Source organism: Papilio polytes, unplaced genomic scaffold (genome assembly GCF_000836215.1).
Source record: "Papilio polytes unplaced genomic scaffold, Ppol_1.0 DF823901.1, whole genome shotgun sequence".
In the NCBI taxonomy this organism is placed as follows: domain Eukaryota; kingdom Metazoa; phylum Arthropoda; class Insecta; order Lepidoptera; family Papilionidae; genus Papilio; species Papilio polytes.
In genome coordinates, this window is record NW_013525303.1 from 266,926 (window position 1) to 290,652 (window position 23,727).

At 37.2% G+C, this 23,727-nt stretch overlaps 1 protein-coding gene across 1 annotated transcript; it reads left to right on the forward strand.

Annotated features, from left to right (window-relative positions):
- Positions 1–3: 3 nt before the first annotated feature.
- On the forward strand, positions 4–23,467 carry LOC106102793 (protein 4.1 homolog; the record flags this gene model as incomplete). Its single annotated transcript, XM_013282376.1, has 14 exons — positions 4–101; positions 506–658; positions 1,481–1,666; positions 1,871–2,043; positions 7,736–7,836; positions 10,324–10,417; positions 10,846–10,907; positions 11,227–18,237; positions 18,431–18,646; positions 18,895–18,990; positions 19,934–20,020; positions 20,523–20,633; positions 21,010–21,120; positions 21,727–23,467. Coding segments are annotated over 14 exons (8,571 nt in total), but the record flags the coding sequence as incomplete, so codon positions are not given.
- Between the last annotated feature and the right edge of the window lie 260 nt (positions 23,468–23,727).

Here is a 23,727-nt window from a genome sequence, read left to right on the forward strand (position 1 = left end):
CAGGCTGGCGCCGCGCTCTGCAGCCAGCTCAAGCTGGTGCCGCCATCAGCCTGTACTCCGGAGCTGGAGGAGAAGGTGCTCGAGCTGCATAAGACTCACAGGTGAGTTTATACTAGACCAGTTACCAAAGGTGTAGAGACCCTACGGAGTCTATGGAAGATCAGACGCTGGACTATGGTTGAAAGGATTTATCTTAAAGGTTATGGATTTGTTTTGCTTTAAGATCTGCAAAAAATTAGGAATATAAGAAAATAATTTTTCTTAATCTTGTTAATAATAAGGGAGATCCTAAATCTAACCTATTTGCATTGTACACTAATTGGGTATGTCTCATCATAAAGTTAACTTCACATCTTTAATTGTAACTGCACTATTTTACTTGCACAATGAGAACTGAATACCTTAGATGATAGCACAGTTCAACTGTTCAATTAAAAGGTGTATAGCCTTACACATAAGTTCACTTTGATGATATCCAATAATTTTGTTTATTGTCACTTTGCAGAGGCCAGACGCCTGCGGAGGCGGAGCTGAACTACCTGGAGAACGCCAAGAAGCTGGCGATGTACGGCGTGGACCTCCACCCCGCTAAGGATTCGGAGAACGTCGACATCACCCTCGGCGTCTGCTCCTCAGGACTTCTCGTGTATCGGGAGAAGTGAGTATACCACATTTTAGATCAGGACGCCTGCTATTTTTTAATACACGGGTTAGAAAAGACTACTCGTATCTTTTGAAAAATATCAGTTAACGGACATTTTATCACAATCAGGCTATATGTCCTCACTGTGGCTCTCAGAGCCATCTCTAAGTCAGTGATTAAGTCATAGTTAATACTTCACTGTGGACTGACTTCACTTTAAATGTCTACTTATGTTTAGGTTACATCACAATGTTTTCCTTAAAAGAAAGTTTGTAAATAATTCTGCCAAATAACTGTTATTGTTAAGAAATGAGGTTGTAACTTACAACCCCGTTTACAACTTATAAGACATCGAACGCTTTTTATATTTTTATATTTGACTTCTTTTTTTAATATATGACAATTTATAAATATGTAAAAACAAATATATTTTTTCACTTCGCAATCGATCGTTTTCCATTCACCCCGCCTCCAATCTTTATCAGTTATTTCACACAATCTTTGAACCCTTATTATGGATCTTTAGGATATGAATTTTGCATTTCTTAGTGCTCGTCTACTAATAGAAATCTATATGTAAAAAATTAGGACTAGGAGTTTCGACTGTGCTACTTTGTTAGCTAAAATCATACTAATATTATAAATGCGTAAGTATAGATGGATGGATGTTTGTTTTGTTTTTTTTTAATTGGATGGATGGAATCGCGGGCGAAAGCTAGTCTGTCAATAATTACAATAAAAAATTAAAAAGACAAGTAATACAAAATTACTAATCTGTTCGTTTGATTATAAAACGATATGTGGAGATTGAAATGTTATATTAAAGTATGTATGTAGGCTCCGTATCAATCGCTTCGCGTGGCCCAAGATCTTGAAGATCAGCTACAAGCGGCACAACTTCTACGTGAAGCTGCGGCCCGGGGAGTTCGAGCAGTTCGAGTCCACGGTCGGCTTCAAGCTCGCCAACCACCGCGCCGCCAAGAAGCTGTGGAAGACGTGCGTCGAACATCACACATTCTTCAGGTAACAACTTTTAAACGGGTATTTTTAACTTTATTACGCCTTTTTTATTTACACAAGAAAAAGTATAATGTTTTCAAATAATGTCGCCAAACTGCATAACAGTTCATTGGCGATAGTCACCCATTTCTTCTTACACTTGAGTTGTGAGTGTTTGATAAAATGAAATGAATTATTTCATTTAATAAATAAATCCAATGTACGTAGACTGATGAGCCCCGAGCCGGCGCCGCGCGGCACTCTGTTCCCGCGACTGGGCACCAAGTTCCGGTACAGCGGGCGCACGCACTACGAGTCCCGCGCCGCGCCGCCGCAGCGCGCGCCGCCGCTCTTCGCGCGCACGCTCTCCAACAGGAAGCTCTCCTCGCGCAGCATGGACGGTGAGCACGACATACACCATACACCATAAACACTATATACACTAAAACACCACGTACACCTTAAACACTATTTACACTATAACACCACGTACACTTTATACGCCACGTACACCATATACATTAACAGCTTTACAAATAAACGCGGTATAAAGTTAAACTTGGGAATAAACTGAGTATAAGTAAAATTTGTACTGATATTTGCATATACTCAGTTTATTCCTAAGTTTCACTTTATATTGCGTTTATTTGTGGTTCATTTTTATATCTATACTGATGTTATAAAGAATAAAGTTTTGTTCTTATGGAATTTTGTATATATTTAAATAACTCAAAAAATACTGGGCTGATTTAAAAATATAATATACTTGCTGTTGCTCGCGACTTCGTCGGCGTGAAATGAAAAAATATAGCCTATGTTACTCACAGATATACAACATTTCTAACGGTGAAAGAATTTTTAAAATCGGCCTAGTAGTTTTTACGTTTATTGAATACATACAAAAATTCAAAAAATACAAATCTTGCCTCTTTATAATATTAGTATAGATAACATAATATATAAAAGTGCAATAAACATTTTCTTATGAAATTCATATGTATTTGCGAATGTCGCCAAACTTGGAGGACGTTCAAAGATATAACTTTAAATTTCATCATCGACTCGTTTACAACGAAACTCAATGTAATGCACTCGAAATAAACTTGTTATAAGAAAAATAACATTGTCAATGATATTTGTGTTATGTCTGACTCGAACGCTGTCATGTGCCACCTTTATAATAATGACTAGCTGTTCCCGTGCGGCTTCATCCGCATTAAAATAATAAAAATTTTATTTTATTGTTCACATTTGTCAAATTATCAATCGCAAATGTCAAAATGACATTACATGACAAACCTTAGCAATCTCGGTTCCTTGATGTTGGCAACAACTTATGGTCTTTTTTCCACATTAGGGTTTTTATCCAAAATATTTACCCCTAAGTTTAATGGCGTGAAAATATATAGCCTAAAACATGACGTAAGTGTAGGGCTTTTTATTAAAGAAGGAGTTATTCAAAAATATGCTGTAATTGCTGACATCTTAGGCAACAAAGAAGTGTGTGTTTTATTTCACGCGGACGGAGTCGCGGGTAAAAGCTAGCGGTAGAATGTTTTTAATATAGTTCCAGAAGTTTTGTAGTTTATTCGTAACATACAGAAATACAAATCTTTCCTCTTTAATATTTGTATATAAAATAAACAACGCACGCGAAAAGCTTACTAACGTTTTTTATGTACTTTTCAACGTAAACTTTGAAATATTTCAGATTTGTGTAATTAATGTTTCAACATTCCATTCTTTAAGTTTTTGGTTCGTTTTTAAATAATATATGAATACATAAATAGTAATATTTAGGTTAAAAGGGATCTTCGACCGATGGTCAATTAAATGTTATTCCAGTACATTTGTGTACGCAGCATTGATTTTGTGATTTCCTAAGCCAGTGGTTCTCAATCTGTTTTAAATAATTATCTCATATTCATAAGTTCGTGAAAAATAAAATTATATTAACCGGTTTCTTTACTTTTTATAGTTTGTTTTTATACAAAGAATCTTTTCTTTTTAACAATGTATTAAAATTGTTTGTGTCAAAATTAAAATTTCTTATTTTTTTAAAAAAAAAAAATATCAGTTCTGAGAAGTTGTTTCAACTATTTAATACTAGCTTTTGCCCATGACTGTATTTGCCTTAGTTAAAAAAAATCGTTTTTTTAGTAATAACCAGTAACAAAAGTATTTTCAAATCAGTCTAATAGTCTTATTTTTTATTCGTTATCTATACTAACATTGAAAGATTTGTATTTTTGTATGTATTGAAATAACTCAAAAACTACTGGGCCGATTTCAAAAATTTCTCCAAGTAACATAGGCTATGTTTTTTATTATTATTTTAATTTCACGCGGACGAAGTCGCGAGCAACAGCTAGTATACAATAAAACATTTCTTTTTTCTATTATATCAGTAAAAATAAATTATTTTGTTCAATTAATATTTATTAAATTCTTACTATTAAGAAAGTTTGAGTACCACTGTCATATTCTACGTAGCGTGTGTAGCGTCCAAAACTTAGTTACGATTTGAGTCATATCGTACAGATGCAGCGGCACGGCTTTATGCGAGATGACATCATTGCTAACAGACATTTGGCAAAAACTCGCTAATGCAACACAAATGATGTCATTCATTGTTATTATCCCACTGAAGTGATGTTTTCGTTTATTTTTATTATTTTTAAGGGTTTAGTAAAAATAAGCCAATAGTTTAACGAGCTGAGCTCAGATTTTTTTTTTTCATAACATAAGGTGCAAGCGAGCAAGCGGCCACTTCAATCAGCCAAAATGGCGAAACGACCGCTGCCCATAGACATCCGCAATTGCAGATGCGTTGCCTACCCTTATCCGTCGGAGGAGGAGACGCACATAAAGAGGATATTTCCCCTTCCTATGCATATTCTCCACCGTCAAATCCACTTCCTCTTCCCATACTCTTCTTATAAGAAAAGGGTGGTAAAGAGAAAGGGACTTAAATTAGATTTCCGGAGTCGAAGAGATTTTCATGTATTAGATTCGAATCCTACCTTTAGATTATTTCCGTAGACTATATTTTAGCACTAGCCTAAAGTTTAGTTGGACTGGTTTTAGAAATATTAATAAATCAATAAAATAAATAACTTTGATAATTTTAGCGTGTTTATACGTTTAGCGTGTTAGTAATAACTTACTTAATAATAGTAATCAATCGATTATAAATCAATCGATTCGGTAGTAATAAAAATCTAGACTTCCTAAAACCTAGGTGACCTAGATAGTCTAAAGTCGTCTATTCTAGTCATAGTCACATCTCGCATAACACCGTCCATTCAAACAGTGAAGTAGACGATATAAATACACTGTGAAGTAACGCACCGACGTAATCATTACTTCTATAGTAGCTACTGGCCACTCCAGTCGGGCAGACTGCGCGCTGTGTGGACATTTCTTGTGTTTTCTCGTGTTTTTGCTACATTTGTGATGGTTTTTAACGATTGCTGGAATCCTTCTTGTACATGTTAGTGGTTTTATTTAATTTTAAAACGTGAAACTATGTTGTTTAGTGACTTTGTTGTTTTTGGAAGTTTATTTGGTAGTATATTGTAAATGGAAATAGTGTATATGGATGAAATTTGTCTTTTTATTATTTTTTTATATGCGAGTGATATTTACTTATTCGATAATTTTATAACAATGTAAATGAACGTCAAGGTGAAAAATTATTAAAAGTAATTAATCCCTTATTTGATGTTGTTAACAGTTTGAGTATATTAAAGCATAGTTGTTGCTCTCGACTTTGTCCCCGTAAAATTAAAGTCTTAAAAATATAGCCTATGTTACTAACTGATAATGTAGCTTTTAGTGAAAGAATTTTTAAAATCGGCCAAGTAACTTTTGAGTTCAATACATACAAAAATACAAATCTTTCCTCATAATATTAGTATAGATAATAGTTTGAATATGAAGGTATAATTTAATTTCTAAGTAATTACAAAAATGTGTAAATTCTGTCGACTTTACAATGATGATTGTTTTTAAAAGAAATCTTTTGCTATATATACTATTGGTGTATTACGTTTAAGACGAAATATCGTTTGTTAGTCAATTACCACTGATAGATGATTCACGTCTTCAGTATGTAATAGCTATTATTGTTTAAAAAAACGTAACTAGGGTCACTTGTTCCGTTGTTTTCCTCGGAGATCCCGAGAGAAATTTGGCAATGTTAATCTATACTTATTATAATAAAGCGTAAACACACACTTCTTTGTTGCCTAAGATGTCAGCAATCACAGCATACTTTCCAAAAACTCTTTTTTTAATAATAAGCCCTACACTTATGTCATGCTTTAGGCTATATATTTTCACGCCGTTAAACTTAGGGGCAAATATTTTGGATAAAAACCCTAATGTGGGAAAGAGACCATAAGTTGCTGCCAACATCAACGAAGCAAGGTTGCCATGGTTTGACATGTCGTTTTGTCATTTGCAATTGATAATTTGACACATGTAAACAATATAATAAAATTTTCATAATTCTATGCGGATGAAGTCGCACGGGAACAGCTAGTTTACTAATATTTCTTTTAACTATTCCAACTAAGCTCTAGGCTTGTGCTAGGATATGGTTCACGACGATAATCGAATGGCGGGATTCGAACCTTCGTCCTCAAGATCGGTAGTCCGTACCCCAAACCATTAAGCTATTGGCGCTTAAGGAAGAACACATACTTACTTTTGCTTTTGTATTAATTCTACGCGGACGAGTCGCCGGCGAAAGCTAGTCTTTTACAGTAAAGATGTTCTCAGAATTCTTAACCGTGTTTTTATAAATATAAGATTTCCAGCGATTAGGAATATAAACAAATAGTATATCATAGCGAATTATATTCAGTACTGTAAAGTAAATAAACAGTTTTGTCAGTCTACCAATTTAGATATACAGCGGCAGATTTAATTATAGACAATTACGTTAATTGAATTGTTATTATGTTATTAACAAGAATCTAAATTAACTACCTAGTAGTTAGATAGTTTTGGTTCTGTTTAAAAACATTGATAAAACTAAGAAAATATTGCAATGTATGTATTCCATCTTACTTCGTACGTATAAATGCGAAACTTTAGATGGATGTATGGATGTTTGTAGCTTAATCTGTTGAACGGATCTCGATAAGATTAGGCAAAGATGTAGAGAAACTGGAAGAACACTAGCTATTTGTTTTAGTTTTTTAATCCCACGCGGACGGAGTCGCCAGCGATAGCTAGTTAACAATGTATTAACTACATTAACACGAATCTAAATTACTACCTAGTAGTTAAATATTTCTGCTTCTTAGAACTATTTTTAAAACTATAAGAAAATATTGCATTGTTTTCATACAATATTGATCCAAGCAATAAATCTATGCATACTCAATTTCGTATTTTATGACGCAAAATCACCCACTCGTTAAACCACAAACCACACGAAACACGATTGACTCATTCTACCCATGCTTAGGTACACGATACAGTGAAAGTCTGTTGGGTACAGTCGGAGAATTTGACAGTGTTCAACTTTTAAAATACAGGTACTTGAGGTACAAGACGATTCGGATTTTTTTTTATATAAAAAGGTGGAAAACGAGCAAGCGGCCAACTAAATCCGCTCAAATGGCGAAGCGACCGCTGCCCATAGACATCTTCAATTACTGATGCGTTACCTACCCTAAATCGATGGAGGAGGAGACGCACATAAAGACGATATTTCCCCTTCCTATGCGTCTCCTCCAAATTCACTTTTCCAGCCAATCCTTCTCTTATAAGAAAAAGGTGGGACGAAAAAGGGACTAAAATCAGGCCCTTAGGGTACAGCTATTAAATGTATCGTTTAAATGCTTGTTTAGTAGTACGTTGCTGATGGTTTTTTTTATCCCGTCGTTTGAGTTATTCAGTGATATCTAATTGGTGGAGGTGTATTTTGTCACGTTACAAATAACAAATCAATTTTTCTTATGTATGTATAAGTGGAACACCGTGAATATCCACCACTGTACCTTAGTATGTAAAATGTATGTATGTAAAAGGTAACCTTACTGTTACTTTGATATAAGATGTGTTGATGTTTTGTGTCAGCTCTGGCGGCGGGTGACAAGGATGAGTCGATGCCGCCTGACGCGGCCAAGCGACACACGATGCCGCCGCAGCCCGCGCCTCGACCTACCATCAAAGACAAGGTATGTCATGTACACCACATAATGTTATATTCTATTTATGCTTAGTTATTGTCGCGATAACCGTAGAACTCCATTGCAGTTGTATTAATGTGTGAAAATTAATTAAAAATATTGTTATCTGATGTTAACGGCAGTGGAATTCTGCGGTAAAGACCAGTTTTGACAGCACTAAGAATTCGAGTTTGATTGAGCACTCTAAGTCAGCTACATTCTGTCAATTATAACTGAAGAGTTCGACTGCTCAACTACAACTGTCAGTTTATAACTGAGCGAAAAGATTTGATTGGGCCGCGTTTTTAAATATTTTGTTCTGATTTCTGTCAAAACTAGTCTGTTTTGAATATGTTAGTTTAGTATTTTTGGACATGTATAATTTTTAAATTAGACTTTAAATCTATGTAATTTTGGTAATGTTATTATGTGTATAACTAAATAAATGTTATTTAGTGTCACTAATATTTTGTTAATTATAGCCTGATCAGGAATATAAAACCTAGACGGGGAAACTCACTTTATATTGTAATTCATCTAAGGAATTTGTTCAATATTATTGCTAAATATATCAAGAGTTTTAAATATTCCTGGTCAAGGTAAATCATAATATATTCCATGTCAGTAGTAAACATTGTAAATTATGTTTCTATTGTTGGAACACTTGTATAAAAACATTGACTTAAATTCTTTTTAAAAAACTAAATATCCACAGTGGAATTTCACCTTAAATGTAATTCATTTGAGTGATTTGTTCATTTTGTTATGGGAATTTATTCAAATATAAAATATTATTTGCCTTTACTTTTTTTTTAATTCTATTAAAAATTCTCATACAAAATGAACAATGGTAATGAAAATCATTAAAAACATATTTTAAATGCACGCGATGACATAATTCATTAAATGCTTGTTGGGTTGTAACTAAATAGTCCTTGGTAAAAACAATACATTTGTCTATTAGGTATTCCGGATTGTCTATGAGATATAAACACGATAGACAATACCCTATTGCAAAATATATTGACAATTCTAAATGTTTATAATTGTATTTGAATAATTCTGTTTAGGTTTATATTTAATTTTCGTTTTATTATGACTAAATTAGTTCTTACCAATATTAGCTTTTTTATTAATAATGTTCATCATATTTATTATAACGCCTTGTCCGCGATTTCGTCCTGAATAAAAAAAAACATTCTCTTGGTATACAATGAGGGTTAAAATACAGTCGAGGGCTTCCTACCCAATTTCAATACGTCAGTTGACGCTTAAAATCAATTTGTATTGAACATTAACACATGAATTGAATTCTCCAAATGTACAGTCGGGGAATATGTCAGTGTTCCTCTTTAAAATATAAGGTAACGGACGTTGATATGACGCGGAACAGTATACCAATAGGACGCAACTTGTAACGGTGTATTAGAAAAAAGAGCTATTTTATTACTATCCCGTGGAGACTACCAACTTGCACTGCGTGGTTGATTGACCTAGGCACCTAACCTAGGATAGGCTCCGAGCCTCTCAGTGGAGCGGTAGGAGCTAGTGAAGATTATCCCGTCGTTTGCACTCTAGCTAATTGGTTAATAAGCAAGGGATATGTTTAATGTAACTATAACACCGCGTACTTCCGCGACTGTACTGAGTTGTACCGCATGCGGCCGGAGCAGCTGCGGCGGCGCTCGGGCGGCACGGCCAGCGCCTCCTCCGCCAGCTCGCTGGAGGGGGAGTACCTCGCGGACCGTATGGAAAAGGTGCAGCTTCTACCAGTACCCCTACTGGGGTTGTTTTCAGCTTCTCTGTGCATTGTAGATTTAAGTATTACTGCACAGATTTGATTTAGAAATTTTGCCTAGATTTGCTTTTATATGAAGACTGGGATGTTGGGGGTTTAAGATCTTTTTAAGTTACTATTTGCGCAAATGTTTACTGTTTGAATTTAATAATCTCGATATTTGCAACAAAAAAGGTGCTAGTTTTAGATGAGTGAAAGCGATTTTATTAGCGATATATGAAAGTATAGATTATAAAATATAAAATTCAAATAAAAGAATAAATTTAATTACAAACTAGGTTCAACGCAATGTTGCATGTATTTATGACATGCCACCATTTGCATTTCAAATCGTAGAGTCCCTTAGAGCTTAAATCTTTCACTTTTGGCTGAGGCACGAGAAATAATGCACATATGATAGTGTAGGTAGATTTGATTAGTTTTGATTGCACTTTTGTAGTTTGTTCCTGAATACTTATTGACTGAAGTATTTATTAGTATTTTTGGATGTTGTAGAATTTTAACTAGTGTTAGTATAAAACTCGAATTGTTGCAAACAAAGAGTATAAATCAAATAATTATTATATTTGGTTTGATATCATAAACAACCTACTAAAATCTTAATTTACTTTCGAAATTGGTAAGAATATTCTTTTTCTACGAAGTGCTTGACTCTGAATTATTAGTTCGTTGCTGATAGAAGTTTTGTAACATTCCAGAAGCCGCCGCCAGGGGCAGTGAAAGTGATGCCCACAGCACCGCCAGACAAGAAGGAAGAGAAGAAGACAATTGAGAGGAAACCTGCTGAAAATGGTGAGTACTTGATATCATATGTAGGGTAGTTTAAGAAAATTACAACAGTACAATAACTATTACAAAAACTGGACATTCTACTACAGTAGAACCTCGATAAGTTAAACTTCAAGGGAAACACAAAATATTTTAAAGTTATACAGGTCTTAAGTTATCAAGGGTCTATGTTATAGAGGTTTTGGGCTCTGATGGGAAGGGAATATATTATTTTTTGAAGTTATAGAGGCTATTATGTTACCGAGGTTTGAGTTATCGAGGTTCTCCTGTAGAATGATTCTATTGATTACTTCATTTTAGCAATAGTCTGATATATTTTTGATATTCTTTTACTTTATACTTAATTGTTTGAAATTTCGTGAGACATTTTTATAACTAAGTAATAAATGGCAACACTTACGTCTATTAATAATTAGTTAATTGTTTTATAGGAACAGACACAACTAGTGATCCTGGTATCACAAACAACGTGGAAACTCCCAAGAGATCAAAGGTAAGTTGAAATTCCCCTCACATTTCAAAGTTCATGTTTAAAGTTTTGTCCGAAGCAACAAGCGGAATGGTAGATGGAAGTTGTTCACTCAGTACTTTTGTGTGATGTCTCAAACGGTAGTTTTTTTGTATCATACAATGTCTTTGTACATATAAATGTTAGATGAGCAATTAGAATAAGCATGCAATGGTAGTACTGCATTTTTGTACTTCCACACTTAAGTTTTCAAATTATGGATGCAAAGTTCAATTTTTATATTTTACTCTTAAGTTATACGATTATTTTATCATTTTTTTTCCTTTCAATCCTTTAACACTAGGCGGGTGGTTTTGGACTTTTCGGTAGCAGAAAAGACAAGTCGCCTAAAGAAGAGAAACCACCGAAAGATAAATCACCAAAATCGAAGGATAAATCGCCAAAAGAAAAAGATAAGAAATTGAAAGAACCTAAAGCTAAAGTCGCCGTACTCGATACATCCGCTGATAGCTCCAATCTGGATAGTTCAGTCGAAAAGAGTCCAGTAAAAGACAGCAAGCCGAGCTTTACAAAGCCTTACGAATATACCGACACTGAAAAGAGTCCAACTCGTACCAAACCTTTCATACAAGGTGCATTCAGTTACGAAAAAGAACCTATTTCTGACGAAAAGCAAAGAAGTCTCGATGAAAGTCAGAGCCCGACGACCAGAAAAGCAGGACTCGCTTTTAACTATGCGCCCGGCGAAGAAACGAATCTGGTGGAGAGTGCACAGAAACGAAAAACTCCAGAAGATCTCAATAAATTGAAAACACCTGGAATTGATTATGTACAGTCAGCAGCCTTGAAAGAACAAGCGAAGGGACCGAAACATCTCATCGATCCTACATTAGCATTATTAGACTCCGAGAGAGCTCATCATGAAACACCGGTCGCTGCAGCGATACCTATTGTCAAGAAAGAAAACGAAATACAAGTCGTTATTATTACAGCCCGATATAATCCTAAGAATAAGAAATTAGATGATGCCAACGGCACCGTACTCATAAATAAGGGTACATTAAATAAAGCTAACGGAAAGATACAAACAGACACTGAGCTTATCAACACAAAGTCCGGTCAAGTTAACTACACTGATTTTAAAACTGGCAAACAAGAAGTCAAAAATGGTCATGTGGATTCTAAATCGGGCCACATTTTATTCACTTCTGGAGTTATCGATCCTAAAACAGGAAAAATCGATCCCACTTTGGCGCAGCAATACTGCTTCGTTGAGAAGTCCAAAGATAATGTTGGGGCTAAACCTGGCAGAGAAGTCGATTTAGTTGTTATAACAAGTAAATACGACGGTAAGCATAAAAAACTTGATCCTTCACATGCGCACGTGGATGTGTCCAAAGCTGTCGTCGCACCCGATGGTACTGTACATTCTAACTATGGCCTAATCGATCCCAGAAGCGGTAAAATCGATTACGTTGACCCGAAAACTGGCAAACAAGATCCAAAACAAGCATACGTAGACCAAAAGACGGGCAATCTACTTGTAACGACTGGAGTTCATGATCCGAAGTCCGGGAAAGTAGACTCATCGCTCGGACAACAGTTTAGTATCGTCGAGAAAGACGCAACAAAGGCGAATAGAGAAGTAAGATTAGTTGTGATAACGAGCAAATATGATGTTAAATCTAAAAAATTAGACCCGACATTTGCTCATGTTGACTCAATTAAAGGTGTGTTGAGCGGATCTGACGGGAAAATTTATTCAGAATATGGTATTATAGACCCGAGAACTGGTGAAATTCAAGTAACCGATACTAAGACTGGTAAGCAGGAAATCAAACAAGCTTCAGTCGATCCTAAGACTGGTAACATTCTTCTTCTCTCTGGTGTCATCGACCCTCGAACAGGTCAATTAGACACTACTCTAGGACAACAATACAGTATTGTCGATAAGCCAATTTCCACCTTTGCTACTGTTCCTGGTAAGGACGTCCAAGTTGTAGCAATAACCAGCAAATATGACTCTAAGAACAAGAAATTAGACACACCCAACGGGTTCGTTGAAATATCTCAAGGTATTATCAGCGACAAAGATAGCAAAGTTCATTCGAATTTCGGTATTTTGGACCCCAACACAGGAAAGATTCATTTCACTGATCCCAAGACAGGAAAACGCGACTCAAAACAAGCTACAATAGATCCGAAAACAGGCAGTTTTGTCGTGACTTCCGGTGTAATCGATCCAAAGACGGGCAAAGTTGATTCTTCACTTGCACAACAGTTAAGTATTGTCGATAAAGATGCGAGGAAAGGAGTACCGGAGAGACGAATCAATTTAGTCGTTGTCACGGCCAAGTACGACCCTAAGCAGAAGAAGTTAGACCTTGCCACTTCACATGTCGATACATACCCTGGTACTGTGGATAATGATGACAAAGTACATACCGAATTCGGAGTAATTGAACCTAGCACAGGACAAATTACCGTTACTGATCCTGTAACGGGCAAACCTGAAATAAAGAAGGCAGCCGTCGATTCAAAGACGGGTAACTTATTGCTTACGTCGGGAGTCGTTGACCCCAAAACTGGAAAAGTAGATAACACTCTAGGACAGCAGTTTAGCATCGTCAATACACCTAAGGACACATTCGCTGTTGTTCCTGGTAAGGAAGCACAATTAGTAATCATAACTAGTAAATATGATGCTAAGAATAAAAGATTAGACAACCCTAACGGGCATGTTGATACTTCAAGAGCTATTATCGCTTCAGACGGCAAAGTTCATTCTAATTACGGAATTCTAGACCCAAAAACGGGCAAAGTTGAACATTTTGATACGGTATCGGGAAGACAAGAGATTAAACAAACCGCTGCTGATCCAAAAACTGGTTATTTCATTCTTGCGACTGGCGTCGCAGACCCTAAGACTGGCAAGACAGATTCTTCCCTTGCTCAACAGTGGTCAGTAGTAGATAAAGATGCATTAAGAGAAAAACATGTGAATTTAGTTATAGTCACATCGAAATACGACCCCAACAATAAGAAATTAGATCTCACGGATGCTCATGTTGACTCAGTTCCTGCCGTTCTTAAAGACGATGGCAAAGTTTACTCAGAATTTGGCACGATAGATCCCAGCACAGGACAAATTACGACTGTTGATCCGATAACTCGTAAACAGGAAATAAAAACAGCCTCTGTTGATGATAAAACAGGAAATCTTTTATTGACATCGGGCGTTGTTGACCCCCACACAGGAAAAGTCAACGCAGGTTTGGCACAACAGTTGTCTATTATCAGCAAAGATGGCGATAAGATTCCTACAGTACCTGGCCGAGAAGTGCAACTTGTTGTCATCACAAATAAATATGAGCCTAAAACTAAACGATTGGAAAATCCTAACGGTCAAATACAAACTTTACCTGCTGTTATCACAAATGATGGCAAAGTACATGCAAATAATGTTACATTGGATCCCAAAACGGGTAAAATCGAACAATTAGACCCTAAGACTGGGAAACCTGATGTATCACAAGCTGTTGTTGACAATAAAACGGGTCATTTTATCCTTTGTTCTGGAGTTGTAGACCCCAAAACCGGAAAATCTGATTCTTCTCTGGGACAACAATGGTGTGTAGTAGACAAGGACGCGTCAAAACGTGCACCTGGAAGATATGTCAATTTAGTTATAATTACATCGAAATATGATCTTAAGAATAAAAAACTGGATCTTTCCAACCCACATGTCGACACGATTTCGGGTACAGTCGGTGCCGACGACAAGGTTTATACGGATATCGGTGTTATTGATCCTGCTACAGGGCAAGTGACATTAATTGATCCCATTACTAAGAAACAAGACATTAAGAAGGCAACTGTTGATCCCAAAACTGGAAACTTATTGCTAACATCAGGCGTTGTGGACCCACATACAGGACATGTAGACCCGAATCTAGGTCAACAACTAAGTGTTGTTGAAAAACCAAAAGATACGTTTGCGCCTGTTCCAGGAAGGGAAGTACAGCTAGTTGTGATAACTAGCAAATATGATTCGAAAAATAAAAGGTTAGATAATTCTAATGGTCATGTTGAATCTTTAAGGGGAGTTATAGCCGCAGATGGTCTCATTCATTCTAACCAAGGAGTACTTGATCCTAAGTCTGGCAAAATCGAACATGTCGATCCGAAAACGGGTAAGACTGAAGTAAAACAAGCAGTTGTCGATCCTAAAACTGGTCATTTGATTCTAGCCTCTGGAGTTACAGATCCAAAAACAGGAAAACCAGATTCAACTCTTGGGCAGCAACTTAGTGTTGTTGACAAAGATGTCAAGCCTCTACAACGAGAAATACATCTAGTAATAATTACCACTAGATATGACCCAAGAACTAAGAAAATCGATCCGAATCAAGGATACGTCGATACTGTTAGTGCAACACTTACTCCTGATGGTAAAATTACTTCCGAACTTGGAACGCTTGATACCGCTACTGGTGAAATAACATTAGTAGACCCTGTAACAGGTAAACGAGACGTTAAGAAAGCTAACGTAGATCCGTCGACTGGATATCTGCTAGTAACAAGTCAAGTAGTCGATCCGAGAACTGGAAAAGTTGATCCAACATTAGTGCAGCAATATAGCGTGGTTAGCAAAAAAGTCGTGCCACACACTAAACCAGTCTCTAAAGGAGAAATTCGACTTGTCATAATTACTGGAAAATATGACCCAAGAACGAAATCTGTGGACGCTGGTGCGGGCACAGTTGAAGCTTCTAAAGGCTATGTTAGTGCTGAAGATGGAAAAATACACACTGATTTTGGGATCATTGATCCAAGATCGGGACAAATATTCTACAAAGATCCTATCACGGGAAAACAGGAATTGAAACAGGCTGAAATTGATCCACAGACTGGAAACTTTGTAGTGACAACATCAGTGGTAGATCCCGCCACTGGTAAACTAGAACCTTCTTACGCTCAACAACTTGCAATTGTTGATAAGCAGAATGTACTGTCTAAAGCGGCATCCCCGACGCAAAGAGTTAGCGTCTCGTCGGCTAAGCAAGCGGTATCACCTATAAAGATCCCCACTCAGACTCCTATCCAGACACCGTTAAAATCGCCAGTAAGGACTACTTCACCTGTCATTAGTAGTCAAACCCAAAAGGCTTCGCCCGTAACATCTGTGACACCAGTTCATAAAACAGCACCGGTTAAACCTACAGGCGCACCACCAGCTCCTCCCAAGAGAAAGATTGTAAAGATTATGGTTATATTTGCTAGAGTAGATCCTAAAACCAAGAAACCGGACCTGGGTACTGCAGAAGTTGAGCACATAACCGGTATCTTAGATCCCAATGGCCAGATCGAAACCAAGTATGGGGTTCTCGATTCAAATACCGGTAATTTATTTGTGAGCGATCCTAGCGGCCAGCGGAAAACAAAAGACGGTGTTGTGTTCCCCGAAACTGGACAAATTTTCATCCCATCTGGTGCAGTCGATCCAAAGACTGGAAAAGCTGACCCAACTTTAGGAATGATATTAAGCGTCGCCAAACAAGATGATCCTGTTGTAGAAATAACTACAATAACAGGCCCAATAGATCCCAGGACTGGAAAAGTTGATATTGAAAATGGATCAGTGGAGCATACTAAAGGAAAGGTGGACGCAGAAACAGGTCATATTTCGACCAAATATGGTGTTATAGATCCTTCAAACGGTGTCATCTTTGTAACAGACACGTCAGGCGCTCAAGATACTAAACCAGTAGATATTGACGAAAATAACGGACAGATTACGATTACCGGTGTCGCCGACCCTAAAACTGGAAGACTCGATCCTAAACTTGGTCAAATATTGGTCGTTGGAACACACATAGATCCCGTAGTCGAGGTTACCACATTTGTTGGTAAAGTCGATTCAAAGAAAGGAATAATAGAACCAAAACATTCCGTTATCGAAAGCACGACAGGTCAGTTCAATCCGGACAATAACAAAATCGATACGAAGTACGGCCAGATCGATCTATTGAAAGGTACCGTGACATACAATGATCCTAAGACTGGTAAATTCGAAAGCAAGGAATTAAACGTAGACCCCGTCACCGGACAGTTCCTTCTCAGAAGCGGACAGATCAATCCCAAATCTGGTAAACCCGACAAAGACATCGGTCGTTTGATTTGTTTGCGAATAATTCGTAATAAAGTCGACCCCGTTTCCGGCAAGCAAATCGTATCAAACGATCCTAGGAACGTCAAAGTCGATCCCAAAACTAACCAGATTTGGATCGCAGGACCAAAAGATCCACAGACCGGTGAGGTTTTGTATACGGCCGGACAAATTGACCCTGTCACCGGCTACATCATAACTATTTATGGCCGCCTCGACCCGAAGACAGGAACAATTATTAAAACCACCGAAATTGACAAAACCCTCATCAAGGTCGACCCGGTGAACGGACAAATTTACACGGCCACCGGAGAAGTCGACGAAGATAACCAACCTCTCTACTCCGCATCACAAGTTGACCCCGGTACTGGGGAAATCTATACCAAGCTGGGTAAAATCGATCAGAGAACCGGCAGGCTAATCATTGTCAAGATTTACGTTATCACACAGAAAGACGAGAAGGGTCGCGTCAAGGAAGTCGACCCGCGTGAGTGCACAATAGACGAAACCACCGGTAGAATAATAACAACAAAAACCGTCTATCTTTACCAAATTATCGACCCAATAACAGGAGAGACCATCGACGTGGACCCTGACGATCCAAGACTCAAAGGTGCTCGTACCACCGTGACGCAAACGATGACTTTATCGGGCAAAATCGACCCGATAACTGGCAGAATAAAGACCGAGTACGGCGACATCGACCCCGACACGGGCGACATCGACCCTAGCACTGCGGTGCGCGACCCCGTCACCGGGCAACTGATCCTGCACTACTCGCAAATCGACCCCTCGCACTTCGAGGATAAGAGCGGCAATTACACAATCGAGAAGGAAACACAGGACCTGCCCGCCAACATCGACATACAGACCGTTAACACGCACAAGTTCAGCACGTTCGGAAAGGACGAAAGCCCCGCGCGCGGCGACGAGCCCAAGACCTTCACCGAGTACTCCACCAGCGAGCACATCCGGCACCAAGGCTTCGTATCGGCTAGCACCCCCCTCTCCTCTAAGATCCCGGTTTCGCAGCGGTCGAAGAAGACTCCCACGCCTCCCGTCGTGGTCAAGACGACCACCAAGCAGTTGCTGACAAAGAACGAGGAGGGCGTCACCCACAACGTCGAGCAGGAAGTGGAGAACCTCGGCACGGGCGAGGTGACATTCTCCACTCACACAAACAAGGTACACCCCTAGATACACTCCGGTAACACACTATTTAATACCTTTTTTAAATGTTGTTTTAATTTTTTTTACGTTCATTCATTGAGTGGCCTAATTTATTTTTATTTCATTGTCAATGCTAACGTAGTTTTTTGTCGTTCGCTAGTCACTTGTGTATATAGTAAATGCATGCTAGTTTAACCCTTAAATGTAGGCGGAAAGCCTAGAGCCCGAGGGAAAGAGCCCTTATGTGACCGCGCGGGCGGTGACGACGCGCACCGCGACTACGCACCACGACCTCGATACGAAGGCGAAAACGCAGCAGATGGAAGAGAAGACTGTCGCACACACGCTCACCTCATCCGCCACCAGACACGAGCAACGCGTGCTCACGCAGCAAGTCAAGACCATGGTGACCACCGGCGACCAGGTAACACCGACCATCCGACACGCACCCTCGTACCCCCTTGCGCTTGCATCGCGCCAGGTCTCATCTTAGCATGGCCGTTGCACTGATAGTGCTTCCGCGGCATGGGACAAGCACGAACCCATTCATAATCACTGGGTTTAAAATTTAACCTTTATGCTTAATTTTCCAACCATTTGAAACCTCTTACTATCTGTGGCATATCATGTAACCCGTTTGATTGTGCATAACATGTGTGTGCCCGCTCGTAGCTGGGTAGGCGCGGGTCGGGCAGCTCGCTGAGCAGCGGTGACTCGGGCACTCCCATCGACTTCGAGGAGGGCGGGGAGGGCACCTACTACGTCACCGTAAGTACACAGACTATAGGGTTTATCTCTGTTATTTGACAGGCTGTTAAAAAGCCGGTAGTATTTAAAATTAAAGGCTTTGAAGTCTAGAAATATCCATTAAAATATGTGTACAGATATTAAAAACATTAAAATTAAATTGAACACTTTTTTAATCATTAAAATGGAAAACATTTATCTAATACCAAACAGAGATGAATCTTTACCTTTTTTCATATTATTAATTAAACATGGTATCTCATTTTAACTATAAATACTAAAACAACAGGTCGTATGATATATTCATATCATATGCAACATAATGAAAAAGTGAGTGAACAATTATTATTTGAATGACACGTTCTAGTGATGTGTTAGTGGCATGTTTTAGAATGGAATGTTACACTTCAGTATTAGTTGGAAATTAAAATTATAATTTTAATGAATGACGAATATTATAATGGTTGAACAACTTTTTAATGAAAATTTTGAAATTTTCCGATTAATACTGAAGTTAGTTTGTCTTAAAAGTGTCAATAAGTTATTTTTGTCAATGACGCTCTTAAGTTATGCATCACACTTGCATGGAATGTTAGAGTTCTGTGAAGAATGTCTTTGTATGATTTTAATTTATCTATTTATTTGTTAAATTATAAGTAAGTATATCAAATTATTATTTATTTATTAATAATACACACTTGTAATATTTACTGTACTTGTGTGAAAGGTTTCACGAGAAAAGGAAGTGAAGATTGGGATTTTCTTATGAAAATGAAAATTAGATTTGATTTTGTTGGATTATATTATTATTTAAATGCGTGACTTGAAAGACTCTTCCTATTTAAATCAATTAAAATTATCTAATTAACTGTAAAATTTTAAATATCTATTCAAATGTTCTTTATAAATGTAAATAGAAGTTGCTAAGTGAAATTAACCATTAAGAAATAAAATTTTATGTTAGGAGCCCGGGTCATACACGACGACGACCAGCAGCACGGTGATGGGCAACGCGCCCTTCGGCAGCATGGTGCACGGCGCCGCCGCCACGGTGAGTACATACTAATACATACACACATACAAATAACTGACATTTCTGATATATAGGCTTTGAGCCTACCCCAAGTTAATGACATAGTCGACGCACTACGGATTTCCTTCACATATCTTTGAATTTGCAGATATCTGCACGATGTTTTCCTTATATCTTGACAACAGAAAGAAATCATATTTTAATACTAATATTATAAAATGCGAAAGTTTAGATGGATGTTTGTTAGAGTTTGTAGCCAAAACGGCTTAACGGATTTCGATGAAATTTGGTATAACTGTAGAGGATAGTCTGAAACATATAGGCAACTCACTTTTGTTTTTTTAATTCCATGTAGACGAAGTCGCGGGCGAAAACTAGTAAAGGATTATTGCAAATTCCATTTCACACTTTATTGATGTTTTTTCACCTTAAATAATGTAAAGATGTATTTTGTAATATCGTGATTTAAATAGATAACAACGCCATCTGTCGCAATTTGAATATAAATGTGTATTTTCAGACGAGCACGGGCCCGCAGATAACGGAGGAGGTGGAGGCGGGCCAGGGCGAGGGGGAGGTGGTCTCCTCGCAGACCATCAGCTCCAAGACACGCACCGTCGAGACCATCACTGTGAGTCACACACTACTAGTACTACTACCACTACTACTAGGTGCCCTAGACTTAGACCCGTGGAAACTTAAACTCTGAAACTCTCCGACCTTTACAAATAATTATTGTATAAATTATCGGGAGAAAAGATTTTAGGCAGTGTCTAAATATGCTAACAGGCCTAAATGATACAATAACGTCATACACTCCGATTAGCTCTATCGACGCCCTGGGCGAGATTTTTACAACGCCCTTTTTATATAACTAAGAACTACTAAAGACAGATGTAAGACTAATAAGCAGAGCTGCCACAGTCGCCCTGGGCGGTTACGCCCTACTAACGCCCCTATTGCATGAAGGCCCTTGAAGCTGTTATTATATTAATGTAACTTTGCAGTACAAAACGGAGCGCAACGGCGTTGTGGAGACTCGCGTGGAACAGAAGATCACCATACAGTCGGATGGCGACCCCATAGACCACGACCGCGCGCTCGCTGAGGCCATACAGGTACATACATACATACATACATACATATCTTACTTCTATACTTCTATACATATTTTTGAATAATTCATTCTTAAATAAAAAGCCCTACACTTACGTCATGCTTTAGGATATATATTTTCACGCCGTTAAACTTAGGTGGTAAACATTTTGGATAAAAACCCTAATGTGAGACCATAAGTTGTTGCCAACATCAAGGAAGCGAGGTTGCCATGGTTTGTCATGATGTCATTTTGACAATTTGACAAATGTGAACAATAAAATGATTTTTTTTTATAATTTCATGCGCATGAAGTCGCATGGGAATAACTAGCACATATATTAAAAAATAAAACAAATTCTTTCATTAATAGAAAACCGTAAACTCATGATATATTTTTTTCACGCTATTTAATTTATAAAGTGAGTAAACTGAAAAAAATACTAGAAAGGGACAAAAACTATAAACCAATAGAAGTTATGTAACAATATTACAATGGTAGTGGTAAAGCCAATGACAGGCAATGTTCTTTTTAGGCATTTGAATTTTGGCATTTTCAATTGAAAATTTTAAGGAATGTTAACAATAAAAGACACAAGTGACCAGTTATTTATTCTGTGCTATAACAGGAGGCGACGGCGATGAACCCCGACATGACGGTGGAGAAGATAGAAATCCAACAGCAGAGCACGCAGCAGTAACTCCCCTACAGCCGCCATCTTGAATCGTGACGTCACGTCCGCAACATGGCCGCGACATAGCGGCGACATGGCGGACACCACTTTATAATAAATACTTTTAAATTGTTATCGACCAATAACGCGTACCTTATATATTTAGTAATACATAAATCTCTGTGTATAAATGTTAGATTCGCGCCATTTTTAACACAAAACAAGATGGCGGACAGGATGGCGGCGTTCATACAATTAGTTATAAGCGATACTGCGAATATTATTTAATGAAAACGTTATATGATTAATTAATTATCGAGTTAATTGATTTATATAGATGTTCACGTCGGTGACGCCATTTTTATTTTAGGTTAAGATCCGCTTCGAAAGGGAATGTTGCCATAGCGATTAACGTGTTCGTGTCCGTTATAGCTTTAAAACATCTCGCACGAGACCACCGGTATTTATAAAAAAAAAACAATTTTCTCCTCACATCAATTCAATACTGGAACTCCGATTTTACCCTTGACAATGAAAGTCGCGAGTTTTAATGTTAAGAAAGTATATTTATAATAAACGTTGCTATTAATGTATTTATAATATATTTCAAATAGATGTATAATCTATAGGGGCATAAATATGGGGCGAATTCCGGGGCATAAATATGAGGCAAATTCCGGGGCATTTGGAGTAAATTCCCTCAGTTACAAAATTAAGTTTTAAATATCGATTAGATGTTAAAACAATCTATGGATCTATAGATTATATATCTATGTCACCATTAGGTGCTATATTTTAAGCGTCTTGTGGGCAAATGTGGCTTCAGCTCCGGGTCGTTTTCAAACTGACCTATTTATGAATTTCCATACGACTCGGTATATTTGTATGTTACAGCTTGATCGGTGTATAGGGTAAACTGAAGTTTTACTGCACAATTTATATTTAACTTTTGCGGATTTGTAATTTATTAACTTTCAAACGGGACATTCCAACGCGAGCGAGATGCCGCTATATTTCTCTCTAATTCTTTCAATTTAGATTTATATGTGATGTTCTGATTTGTGGGCTTTTTTATTCTAGTTTTTTATTTTTTAAAAATCTGTTAATGACATTTACTGCATTTGTTTCGTGTTTTTTTTTCTTATAAGCTCTATGCTTAGAAAATTAAATGTTTTATTTCTTTCTGTAGATTATTTCAAAAAATTACAAAGTACCAATAGTATTCTTTATTTTTTGTACATTTGTACGTGTACGGGGTAGACAGAAGCCCACAAATCGTCTATCAACAAGGACATATTTGTTATTTAAACGCTAGATGTTTTTGTAATATGTCAATTTTGTGAGCTGATTCTAAATCAGTATTCGATTTTAATGTTTTTTCTTTATATGTATATTTTTTTATAATTTTCACATTTTATTATTAATAGTTTGCATGATGATAATTTTGTCTGTTTGTACGTTCATTTGTGACAATATTTTACTACGATCTTTGTGGAAATAAAGGTTTTAAGCATGAATAAGTGAAATGCTCTATGGTTATAATTTTTTTTCCTTTGATCGTTAAATTCCGTCTTGTTTTATGTATTTATTGAAGATGTTTATTTTTGTAAGAGTCCCCCACATTTGTATTGTTTATTTTAACGAGATGACGTCATCAAGCAACGGATATTACAATAAATGATGCTTTGTTTTATTACCTATCGTTTTATTTTATTATTTTTGAACTAGTAAATCTTTAAAAGTTTATACAATAAACTAGCTCAAGTTAGGTCCTGTTCCAACACTGGCTGATAGAGGCTCAGATAGCTTAAAAATGACGTCACTGTCAGAGGTAACAAAATCCGATATTTCCATCACATTTTACACGTTGTATTTACAATTTGGTGAGACATGCTCTTAGTGTTGTTATTTCGAAACAAAAAAGGTCGAATCGTTATCGACAAATTAGTTTAAAAA